This window comes from Eurypyga helias, unplaced genomic scaffold (genome assembly GCF_000690775.1).
Source record: "Eurypyga helias isolate BGI_N326 unplaced genomic scaffold, ASM69077v1 scaffold14889, whole genome shotgun sequence".
In the NCBI taxonomy this organism is placed as follows: domain Eukaryota; kingdom Metazoa; phylum Chordata; class Aves; order Eurypygiformes; family Eurypygidae; genus Eurypyga; species Eurypyga helias.
The window spans coordinates 11,740-24,595 of record NW_010271485.1 but is presented as its reverse complement, the minus strand read 5'-3'; the positions used below and the strand labels follow the sequence as shown (position 1 = coordinate 24,595).

At 45.4% G+C, this 12,856-nt stretch overlaps 1 protein-coding gene across 1 annotated transcript in view; it reads left to right on the top strand.

Moving 5' to 3' along the window:
• TEAD1 (TEA domain family member 1 (SV40 transcriptional enhancer factor)) overlaps nucleotides 1-12,856 on the top strand; it is a gene marked incomplete at its 5' end in the record, with an annotated part of 30,532 nt that overhangs the window by 16,555 nt on the left and 1,121 nt on the right. Inside the window, 2 exons of the mRNA XM_010158840.1 lie at nucleotides 10,663-10,803; nucleotides 12,195-12,347. Coding sequence (XP_010157142.1) covers nucleotides 10,663-10,803; nucleotides 12,195-12,347 — 294 coding nt within the window. The remainder of the gene's footprint in view (nucleotides 1-10,662; nucleotides 10,804-12,194; nucleotides 12,348-12,856) is intronic.

Genomic DNA, 12,856 nt, shown 5'->3' with positions numbered 1-12,856 from the left:
GTGCAAGTACCAGTCCTGCGGTCGGTGCCCACTGACGTAGACAGGACCAAGTAGGATTAGAACCGAGTGTGCAGGATGACTCCAAACCTGGGAGGGTTCAGGGTTTTTCTTAAATGTTTTTTGGTTGCCAGAACACATCTGCTTCCCCCTTGCCTTTTTGTTAGTCAGCCGTGGGACTCTGCTCCAAAAGTTGTATCTGTTCATAGCAGTTGTGAGCAAGAGTGAAAAAAAAGTTTGAATGGAAGGCTAAGATGTCATATATGGTTCTAGTTTTGATAAATTTCATTCATAGATCAGTTTTTTTCTTATTGCATTTACAAAATCTCATATTAGCAGTGCCATAGATTCAACCAAAAGGATTGTCAAACCTCCAGGCTGGATCTTACACTTTCACTAACGCTTTTTCTGCTCATTAATTTCTTGGGGTATTTTGTGTGGTAGACTCCTTTTCATAGCAACAGTTGTCTAAACATTTTAAATTTGTCTTTTAAAACATCAGTGAAAAGGGCATATTCAGGATCTAATTACAGAGTGGACAGGTTGATGCTGAAACCAGAAAAGATTGATCTGGAATCATTGCTTATGATCAGGTTTCCTGGTGTTTACGGCTTTCAGGTAAAGTTTATCTATCACCACAAAGTTTATCTCCACCTTGTACATACCCCAGACGTCATACCTTACCCAGCATTTCTGTGGCACCAGATTTGGAACTGGAAACTGGGAATGAGGGAGACTCTTTTCTCAAATCTGGGCGTAGAAGGGGTAAGCCACTGAGCAGGAGCCGTGCTGGACTGCAGAAGAAATCCATTGAGAAATGCCTGAGGCTTACATCTGGGTGTGGGTGCTGTAGACCGGGCGTTTCAGGACTGGCTGAGCAGAGAACTGGGAGCTGAAACACAGCAGGCACCAGGAGCCTGGAAAAGGCAGGTGAGAATGTAGGGTCAGAAAGAGGGAGGCAATGGGAAGAGGGCGCGTTTGGGATAAGGAGGCTGCATGGAAACGTAGGGATGAAGGCACACAGCAGAGACAGGTATGTGAGAGATGGGAACAGGAGGAGCATAAGGGCAGAGGAATAAGGCTTGGAGGTTAAGGGTCTGTGACCACTAAACACGTTTCCTTTCAAAACCTGGTCTTGAACTGAGGCCCGTCATCTCACCAGTCCACTTTGTGTAATAAATACTTGTGAAACCCACTGGCAAAATGAATGTCACCTCACTTGCCTGTTCTCAGTTCCCACAGAGAATGACAAGCCTCAGACTTTATGTTAGAGAAGGAAGCAGCAGAGATTCACGCTATGGTCACTGATGTATGTGTGTTCTATGTTCTGCTTTTTCTCCATGTGGAAACTGATTTTCAGGCATGCTGAATGCTCAAAAATGTATCTGAAGCCAGTAGAGGTGATCTTTGGATCTTTAAGGTCTGTTTTGTATGCGTGGCTTTGAAAATTCAAGTGCCAGCCTTCTCTGCTTGGTCTCCTATTGGCAGTGCACACCTTTAAGGCTCTTGCCTCAGTTCCCTATCTGTGATATATGGTGATACCATCCCTTTGTCTCACATGGTCATGGAGAAATCAGTGTCATGGCTGTTTATAAAGAATCAAGACAATGCCATGAAGAAAACTTTCATAAAATTAATAATTCTGTGTTCAGCACAGGGTTTGAGTAGTCTAGGAAATAGGGACTGGGCCACACTGAATAATGATGACAAAGAAATACTGTGTGGGTTCCCAGAGGGCAAGCGTGCAGTCGTGTAGCTAGAGACTGGATCACGATGCAGTTCAGCAGTCAGGATGCGCAGGCAACTTCGGTCCGACATTTCCTAATCTCACCATGCCTTCCAACGTAATGGTCTTTTAATACAATTCTGTGCTGTATTAACTTAGAGATTAAAAACATACAGTGCTAACATCCTTCTGAGTTGTGCGTTAAAAATGTGGTGAGCATGCCTTCTTGAGCCATGACCTTAAAACAGACCAGTGGATTTTCTCTCTCATCCAGGGGCAGTGCTTGGGTATAGCAAGAATCACGATGAATGCCCTTCTAGGAATAAACTTCAGTTTTAGTAAACACCAGTGACCCTCAGCTAGAAATATGTATTCTTCTGAAAAACAGAAGATGGCTGTGTACTTAGTCGTGAGCTTTAGATCCTAATCTGTCAGCTCATTATCCTTAATTTCTTTCCCCCCAACAGGACATGTTTTCAGGAAAAAAAGGACATTGTTCCGATGTTTATGGGGAGTGTCGAGAAACTGTTCCCAACAGTCATCATTACCAGTGTAAAGCTGACAAAAGTTGCTGACAACCTTTTTGACCCTATTAGTAACTTCAAGTTTATTAATATGAAAATAGATTAATTTTTGTATTCATGTCCTTTTCTTTTAAATTAAATATCCACTTCTGAATCATTATCCACTCTCTCCTGTCATCCGCTGCCTCCTGCTACTCCAAAAGTGTGACTGCTCCCGGGTTCTGTTCCTGTTGCGTGGTTATCGCTTACTCACAGTACATCACCCTGCGTTTAACTGTTCCCCCCTCCCGGCCTTTCTGTTGTCTTCCCCGTGGTCGTTCAACCACCGACCATTTGCTCGGTGCTGTGAGCTGCTGAGTGTACCCTGGCATCAGTGTCCAGCCAGAGCTCCTGTTCTGGTGGAACTGGATTGTCACGTGAGCAAAAGAGAATGAGTTTGCATTGGGCAAAAGGCGTAGAGGTGAGGAAGCACTGCGAGGAGAACCAGCGGAGGAAAACCAGGGGCTGTGAGTGAGAGGAGTTGAGGGAAACCAGGGAAGGAAAGCAGGAGGGTGTCGTGGCATGTGGAAGCTTTTGAAAGCGAAGGTGGGAATTTGATGCCGTAAGTGATGGGGAGCCTGTAAACAGATTTGAGGAGAAGTTGGTGTGTGGCTGGAGCCAGGAAAAAGGGTATTTTGTTTAGATGTTAAAATGAGTGTGGGAAGCGCTCGCCTCGAGGATGACCAAGGCAGAAGGCGGCTTAGCTCTGGTATCGGGAAAGGAGCACTCCTCTTGCTCTTTCTTGTTTCATTCTGCTTGAGGCTTCTTAGCCTCAGTCTGGTTTTCCCTGCGATAAAGATAATAAGGTTTGATTACAAAAAGGTGGGAGGGAAAAGTCTGTGGTCTTGCAAGACGACATTTGGCAGTTGTGGAGTTGACTTTGCAAAGCATCAGAGGTGCGGAGTACAGAGCAAAGGGCTGCTTTGCTTTGCAGAGGTTTATTGGTTCCTACAGATCGTATCTCCTGTGAAATACAGCCTGATGCTGGCAGCGGGTGAGTTCTGACCTCAGTCCTGCTGACACACCTGGACATGGCGCTTTTGGGCCTCTTCCTGCCTGACAGTGCAGGAGGTACGAAAGGAAGAGACCTCCTTTCGCACCGCCTCAAGCAACCAACCTTACCAGCCTGCAAAGCGATTTCCAGAAGGCAGCAACTCTTGGCTGTGGCTTATCCCAGGTAGTCACTAGGATCCAGGGAGTGAAGGGGAGTCACCCCAGAGACCAGCTTTTGCAGGAATAGGTAGAAGGAGCTTCACTTGGTGTGTTTTGCACTCCGTACAGTGAGTAAATAAGGAGCGACATACTAACGATACGGCAGAGGAAATTTGTGTGACAGTGATATGAAGCTGGAGATTACAGGGATATGAAATGAAAACAAAAATAAAGGTTCTTAAATAAATGTAAAAGTTATTTGGTAGAGCACTGATGAGGAATTCAGACGAGGCTGCAGAATACCTGCAGATGAAACCTTTCCCTGGGTGCAGGTTAAGTGCACAATCCTGCTTTTGTTACCTTAGTCACTAACAAAATAAGCCAAATCTGTGTAAAACAATCAGGTATGGTTCATACCGTCTAGGATTAATCTGAGTAGGGTCAAGATACCTGTCGGTTAGTTTTGTGACTTGAGAAAAGCCCCAAAGTTTTCTCGTCTTTGGACTTCTGGTTAGCCTGTCTAAAAGCAAAGTCAACACATGCTGCCTCTGTTGGTTTCTTTTATTGGTTGAAGTTCTACTCATATTGATATCTGATGCTATCCCTGCTGCCTACCCGCTACTAGTCGTAAGTTATCTAATACTAAATAACACACTTGGATCTCCTGAAAGAGTTAGGATAAATGATGGCTTGCACCTCCAGCTTTACCCCAAAATGTCTGTCTGGGGCGTTATTGCTGGCCTTGCCTTCCTGGCCGCGGTGCTGATGGCGAAGCACGCTGCTGTCCCAGCTCCCCCAGCACCTCTCCCCTATGCCTCCAGTACCTTCGTTTTGAGTCTGCTGTGATGAGCATGTACAGCTCCTTTCACTCTTGGAAGGCATCGTTACCGCCCTGGATGACCCCACCAGCTCTGCCCCTGTCTAGTGCCAGTTCATGGGGCAAACACTTTTCGCTGCTGCCTATCTCTCTGCTGCAGCCTAGGCTGAATTATTCCGGTCTAGCTTGTTACTTCTCTCTCACAGTTTGCCTCAATCCCCAGTTGCAGATTCTGAGGCAGGCTCTCTCTTTTTGCACACCTTCTCTGCATAGCTCACAGGGCCACGCAGTGGGTCCGTGCCGCTGTTGGGACTCGTAGTGCTGCTGATAGAAAGAATATATCTCACGCCTTGCAAAAACGTGGGTTTTGTGTCTCTGACACTGCCAGACACTCTGTACCATGCCTGCGCTCTGCCTTCTGCAACTACAGAACAGTAACAGAAGCAAATACACCTGAAAGAGGAGGGTTGTTTTCTAACTCGTGGCAGAAGGAAAAGAACCAGCTGATATAAACTGATTTGGGGCTGCCAGGCTTTCTGGTGATCTGATCCACTGCCTTAATTTTAAATGTTTGCGGTCGCTTGAACTGTTCCTCGGACTGAGGAAAGCCTAGTCAGAGCTGAGTGCAACTCTGAAATAGAGACCCAAACTCCTGCGAAGATGCATGGATGATATTAATTGCTGTTTAAAATTAATGATTCTATTTGCAGGAATCTGTAATGCAAACTAGGAGTTTTAGAAAGTAATGCATATTATAATTAGGACAAGCTTTTAAAGATGCTTTGAAGTCCCAAACATTTTTGAAATTCAAATGTGGGATGGAAATAAAGGAATCTACACAATAAAGGGGCATTAAATTATGTCCCCCAAAATTTCACTGTTTTATAGATGTAAATATATGCCATAATTAGTGGTAAGTAACATGAGGAGGACGGTTAAGTTTATGCCTATTCTTATTCAAAACAGCTGTGGCATGAAAAATAATGCTCCTTCCCTTTGTGATACACTGGAACAAACAATTTACCCATGTAATCAGTGTGCAGAAATGGCTTGCGCCTGTGGTCTCCTCCCACCCCCTCCTGAATCTATCCCCATGCGCCTCCAGCCGCCTCAGAAGGTGCCGCTGTTCTTTGTGCCCTTCATTCACGCACGCACAATTGTGGCTCCTGCCTTTTTTTTAATTCTCCTTTCTAATTTCTACATGTAATTTATATTGCACGCTCTCGAATCTTGGATTTCCCTCCACGCGCGCGCGCGCTCGCCAGCTTTGACTGGCAAATGGTCTGCAACTCACAAATGGGATCCGTGATGTGAATGGGTCTATGGCCAGCATGCAAATGTATGCAAAACAAACGAGATGTGGAAGAAAGCAGACATCCATTTTCTTTTCCCCGTCGCAGCCTTCTCGGCGCGGGGAGCTCACGTGGGGCTGGTGGAGGACCCCTTGGCACATTGACGCGAGGGCATTAGCGCTGGAGGCTGGATAATGGGCGGAGGGGGCTGAGCAGCTGGGAAGCCGGAGCAGCTTGGCCTGTCCATCACAAGCCCAACCATGTGGCAGACCTGGATGCAATTCCTGAGCTGCAGCGTAACGCGCGGTGAAACGTGCCAACCGCCCAGATGCTCCCGTTTGGAAAAAATTGCTTCACAATTTGGAATCTCTGCTCTTTGATCACTCTTTGGAGAGGAGGGGGGAGGCGTGATGCAGTCATATGAGTAACACACCTCCCCGCAGTCAGCGGTTGTTAAAGCCCGTGTGTTGTTAATAAGTGACCTTAGGTGCTGGATGTTCACTACTGAATGCCAGTGTAAATTGTGCTGGCCCTCCCCAGATCCCACTGTTTCCAGTAGGTGCTGTTTTCCTTCTACTCAGCATGAAGTATTTAGGCTCTTCTCAGCAATTTTTTGCTGGAGTTGCTTTTCTGTTGGCCAAAGCTGTTATTACTACATGAGCGCACTTCCCTCTGCCCCCCGCTTTAACACGGGGCCTGAGAGCTCTTCGGAAGTCAGTGGGAATAAGAAGGGCTTTTATTATTATTTTTACTCTTTATTTTGGTTGCAGCCAGCTCTGTTTTGGTGCTTGCTCTGGCACGCTGACAGAAGCTTCTCCATGCAGCACGTCAAACAGCTCTTAACGTGTAATATTTTCACTGCTACCCATTGTCACGCTATGCTTTATTAATTAATTAATCATGCTCTTACACAACCGCTGTAGATAGGGTGCCAGAAAACTGAGTGCCGCTCCTGCCGCCGAATGCGTTCGTCTAATATAAATCACAGCTCTTAGAAATAAACCGTAATTATTTACTCTTGAAAAATTTACTTTTAAAAAATAACAATCCATTTGTGGTTTTAAGTTGTTGGGGTTTTTTTCCTAAATTGCGTTGATCCTGTATTTTAAAATTCAGTGGATTCCAGCTCGCCATGTGTGATCATACCAGAATATTCAGAATGCCCTCATATTTGAAATCATGCCAATATATTTGAAATAACCATTTAAAAGGTTATTTATTTGTATATGCTGCAGTAGTGCTCCCCAGCCCTGATTCCTGGAGCCATGGGTCAGAGCGTAGTCGCATGAGAAGCTGCGCAGAAGAAAGCTGGTTTACAGCCCAGCAACACTTGCAATTTGAGTCTGAAATGCAAGAGAAGAGACAGAGGACCAAGGAAATAATGAGGCAAAGCTGTTTGCAGCGTGAGAGGCTTCTCCAGAAGCTTGGCTGTTGCACATTTTTCACAGGGATCATTGGAAAAGGAAATTATAAGGAGAGGGTTAATTGAGGTTAATCAGATAAATTCCTATATTTCAATTTTGCTATTATTATATTTATCTAGTCCTGCCTCTCCTGTAATACGGGCAGTGAACCTCGCTAAGTAACGTCTGCCTCTGGCCAATAAGCCTACTTGAACCAGAGCATCCCTGTTAGATATTTCGCTTGGTTAAAAAAGACCCCGAGTAATGGCGATTCCACCACATCTGAAAGTTCTGCCGGCTTCTCATTGCTGCAAGGGTTACCAGCCTCTGCCTTGTTTCTCACTGAGCTTTAGCTTTCTGCCTTTTAATGTCCTTTTCTGCAAGATTTAATCTATCAGAAGACTCTTCCCCATGTAGCAACTTGTAGGCTATGACAAAGTCGTGGAAAAACTTCCCTTGGAAAAAGTAAGTAGATGGAGTTTCATTAGTCATTCACTACAAAGGATGTTTTCCAGACCTGAAATCATTCTTGTAACTCTTTTCTGAACACTTTCCAATTTTCCAACATCCTTTCTAAAATGTGGAGACAAGAACTGGAATCAATACTGTAGTAAGAAGCCTGTAGAACTGAATATATGGGTAACGCATCACTTTATTCCTGCTCAGAGCTGCATCTACAACTCCCATACTCACAGCAGTACCCACTCTTAGCACAGCCCTTTTTTTTTTTTCCCCCCCTTTTGGTACTCTCATAACCTTTTTGGGGCTGGGGAAAATCCCCTGAATTTTAATTGTCAGTTAAATTCATCAGTTCCAGAAATGCAATTTTGCCTTCAGGTGCATGTGTTTAGACAAACCCCATCCTGTGTAAGCCATAGCAATAGAATTAGCAAGTCCTTCACTATCGTTTTTCACCCAAAGTGTTTATTTTACCAGAAGTCCTAGTCTTTCCTTCTTTAGAAAAGGTATTCAGCATGGGGTAAAGGGTTCAGTGCCTGGTGCGGAATACTTCCTTGTCGTGACAATCGCCCCTTCGCAAGGCTGCGCACCCCTCCCTGCTGTTCATGTACTCGGCCTCGAGTGAAACGTGAGCACGGACTGAGGGGCAAGATTTGTTGCAGTATGTGAGAGCAGAGCAAACCCGTTCCGTACTGAGAGAGGCTTTCGTGAAGCCTTCGTTTAAGAGTATTTGCTGTTGCCAACTCTTAGGATTTTTACGATGGCATTACACTTTTTGGAGGAGTCTTAAAGCTTCAGCTCTTACCAGTTTGTAATTGGTTGAATATGAAATCTGGTTTTTAAAAGAAAAGCTTTCGTTCCTTGAAATCACTTTTGTTGTATACTAGACTAAAAAAAAAATATTGAATGGCAGATAAAGATGATGCACATCTATATTGCCATCATGGGACGTTTGCAACGGTGTCGTGACTGCGTAAGTCATGACATCGGAGTGACAGTTTCAAGCGCTCCTCGTTCAAACATCAGGGCCCCAGCCTGTGTTTTTGTGTCCACAGGACTCCTGGTGATTTAAGCAGGAGCTGGAAGAGCTGTGGGAGGAGTGATCAACAGGGCGCCAGATGGCCACATGTGTTACTTCTCCAGGTTAAATGTCAGCACATAAATACAACAGATTTTTCTTTCAGTGGGCTTCAAAATCCAAAGGCAGCAGATAAAAAGTTATTCTTATTTTTTAACTCTATAAGCAGTTGTTACGGCAGCTTGAAATGCAAGGTCTGTGCGGTTGACCCTTTTGGCAACGTGACATTTTAAGGAGGATTTTAGTTATGATTTCTTACCTATTTTGTCCATTTCTGAAAGGGGAAGAAAAAGAAAATGTTTTGTCAGTAAAATTGCAATTGCGGTAGCAAAAGGAATAACCATTTTTCAAGAGATTACTGTTGTTGTTATTCACAATAATCCAACTGTTTTATCAGAAATCCCTATTCTTCAGAAATTCCACTGGAGCAGCTGTGGCACGGCTGATGGCTACTACCGTTTGTCCTGTTTAGATGTCTGTCCTGTTACGACTGCAAACCAGCTGTGATGGCAAATTGCTTTTTTTCCTGTTAGCTTAGGACGATTTCTTACAGCTCAGGGTGAACACGCTGCTTAGACGTGCACTAACCATTAACTGCTGACCTCATGCGAAACATGTGTGCCAAACAAGGTGGAATAGCGACGGGATTTCTTTCTGTTATGCAAAATAGGTGACTGTAGGGCTGTTTGTGATACTGTGTGTAAACCTCGGGAGACTTCTCCGCTGATTAATTTACCAAAGCCAGCCTGAAGTAACCTTAGACCTGTGTCTTCTCCATACCACAGACTAGCTCAGTGTGTGCTATTATCAGCGGATTGCCTCAGAATGTTGCACTGCAAATAAGGTCTGTAGACACTAAGTAGAATTAATGAGTTGTTGCCTAGTTAAAAATTAAACAGCAGTTACAAATGACCAAACTATAGTGAAGGCAGGATTATAAATGTTCCATGCTAACTGGTAAATAAACATACCTGTAAACTGGGGGTTTTTTAGAGTCTCAAGGTAGACATGAAAGTATCTGTTACGTTTCTATATGAGGGATGCGACCTGGCAGAGCTGGACTGGCGAGGGAAACGACCGTGGAAGTGTGCTTCCCTTAAAATGCTTGTCTCTGAGTAAGTTAAAAACTGGGGCAATTCGTAGATGTTACGCTGCGGTAGCTGATCAGCTATTTCCACATAAAAAGAAAACCCTGCCCGCTCTCTCCTTGGGCACCAATGATGTCAGCAGAGCTAATGCCTGAATCAACAAATCCAGCTGCGGATATCCCTCGACTTTGCCTGCGTCCGTATTAGTGCTCTTTTAAGTTGAGAGCTTTTGAAAACGGATTCATGATGACAAAGAGCACAGTGGCAGAACAGCTTCAGTGCTGCTGGGGAGGTTGGGTTCAGCATGTGACCTGTGCTGTTGCTTTGTAGCCAAATTACTCACGCTGTGCACAGGACTCGGATTCGGATATAAATAATTAAAGGTAGCGCTGTTCCTCGCTTCATCCTGCGAGTCTCGGTCTCTGCTGCGAGCTCTCAAAGGCAGCTGGGTAGTCACTGAGGCTGCAGGGAGACGCTGAAAGAAGGCGGATAGCTTCAGGAATATTTTCCTGGGGCGGGAGGCGCGGCGCAGCGCGCGCACAGCTCGTGAGGAGCCAGGGAGTTGCGTCCTACAGCTCCGCCAAGTCCCGTGTTCTGCTGAATCAGGGCCGGACGGCTTGGAGTGGTGTCGGGCATCAATTCCCGCCTTGCGCAGCTGTCTGCCTTTGCCGTGAGGATTTTGTTGCTTTAAGAAAGGAAAAGGAGAAGGTGTACTACGGCGGGATGGCTCTGTTGAATTTGAGGCCGCGGGCCGGGTTCCCTCCAGAGGAGTCAGGCTCCTCACAGGTGATGGTTCCCTTTGCTCCAGGGACTCCATCAGCTGTCTGCCAGGCAAGAACGTCACCTGTAGCCCAGAGAAACACTGGGTTGTCTTTTGTCATGCAAATTTTGAAAAAATTGCCACTCCATAAGGTTTTTTCTGCAACGACTAGGCAGGTACCTTCCTGGCAGACTGTAACTGTTGTCACTATAAAACTTCCCCCCCTGACTTATTTCTGAAAAGAGCAGTGAACTAACTACACCTTATTGTACCGACACTGTCAAACGGGAGATAAAATCTTCAACATCTATTACTTTTTCCCAACAGGCTGACTTAAACTGCAACATTCAAGATGATACAGGAGCATTTTATGGAGTCACTAGTCAGTACGAGAGCTCAGAAAACATGACAATCACCTGTTCCACCAAAGTCTGCTCATTTGGAAAGCAAGTCGTAGAAAAAGTAGAGGTGGGTGTTGCGATGGGACGTGTGGGGTGATTCCCTGGTTCCCTTTCATTTTAATTAGGCTTTTCTCTCCCTTGTCTTTACATTGCTCTTCTCCAGCTTTTCCTTCCTCTAACCCTTCCCAAAAGAGTATTTTTCTTCACAGCAGGTTCATTTTAAATCACTGTGTGAATGGTGACACTACAGTAAAATCCTAGTTACCTGTTGCTTCGGAGAGCCTGCTCCACCCTGCCTGCGGCACCCGTCGGTGGGGAACCTGCAGCTGGCATCGGTGCTGCCTCCTCCGTCAGCTGGCAGGAAGGAGCTGAAGCAAGAATGCTTCTGCTCCCGGTGATGAGCAGTGACCCTCGATCATCTAGGTTTCTTAAAGGTTTTAAAGCCATGGATGGTGTGTGACATTCCGTCTATACCCCTCCTTCCTTCATGCACGAAAGGCATGCTCTCCCCAGTCACCAGCAGCATTTGAATACGGAGCTGCGTATTTTCTTAACGTGGAAGGGCCTTTATTTGTTTTTCACCTTTTCTTTTCCAAGCACGGAGCTGTATGGTGTGTTCAGGTAGGTACTTGGTTTATTGTACAATGGAACTGCCCCTGTTTAACCTGTCCTCTGTGTACTAAGCCCCACGCCTACACCTGTGCTCTGCAGTATCGGTTCTGTACAGAAATTTTAACCTAGAGCCACAGGTTGAGACTTTATAGATGTCCTGGTCACTGTTTGTGTCATTCTTACGCTAAATGTTTCTCTGGTGACCATAAAAACGTTTGCCATTATTCCAAGCCTAGAGAAGGCCAAAGAGACCCATAAGCCACTGAGCACCTGACCTGAGTGGTTGGCAGCTGGGTAGCAGGAGTCCGAGGGTCGCAGCCGTACCCTCCTTCAGCCCCTTGTGAGCCCCTGCAGTCTCAGTCAGCCTGGTTTTCTTCTGCCTTAGTCTTGCATCTTTCTGTAAATCATAAATTGCCTATTAAACCAGGTAATAATGCAGCTATGTTTGTAAGTGTGTATTTAGGTGTAAATACATAAGCTTTTGTAGCTGTTCCCTTTGCAGACAGTTGCCCTGGAACTATCGTAATGTCATTTTACCACAAAGTTTTCTACTTAATTAATTTTTACGTGACTTGGACTTACCTTGGTGTAACCCTGATCTTTCCAGGTTTTTAAAACACAGGTTAGAGAACAAGTATTGATCTTCTAACTTTCAATAAACAAGGGCCCTTGAGCAAGGCACTGCATAGCTCAGACAGGGACTTCGCAAGCAGGCGCGTGTGTGTCCGAGAGCCGCTTTCCCTGGTTTTCCGTCTAGACAAGGAAAGCAGGCGAGAGATTTAGTGTTCGCTTTTTGGCTATTTCTGAATTATCTTATCCTAAACAACGCTCTTTGTTTTTTTTCAGACTGAATATGCAAGGTTTGAGAATGGCCGGTTCGTGTACAGAATAAATCGCTCTCCGATGTGTGAATATATGATCAACTTCATACACAAGCTGAAGCATTTACCAGAGAAATACATGATGAACAGCGTGTTGGAAAATTTCACAATTCTATTGGTATGGACCCACTGGGGTTTTTTCCCATTTCTAAAACACTTGTGCTTTCTATAGCTGCTTAACTTTAATGTTTAGAACCAGTTTCCGAATCCCGTGTTGCTTACTAAACAGATCATCCCGCTGAATTCAGAGTAGTACTCTTGGGGCTGTGCGCCGTAGACGCTAAGGATGAAAAGGCTAAGCTGGCTCAGAGCGTGAACAAACATCTTTGGTACTTCCCAGCAAATTCAGCTTACTTCTCCTCTTTTTCATGCGAGTTTCTATGTGGTGTTTGCAGCGAGCCTGAGGCACTAACTTTGAACCATCCCGTTCCTCTGCTGCGTTCGTACCGCGATGCCAGTTACAATGCTGCAGGTGTCAGTGGTGTTAATTAGGCCTTGGGCCAGGAAAGCATGCGGTAACGGGTACACCCAGTAGGTGATTTAAGGCGTGAAGAACGGCCCGCACCGTGGCCGTTAAGCCAGTTTCACGCGGCTGCCCAGCTTGGCTGCCCAGCTTGCTTTCACGGT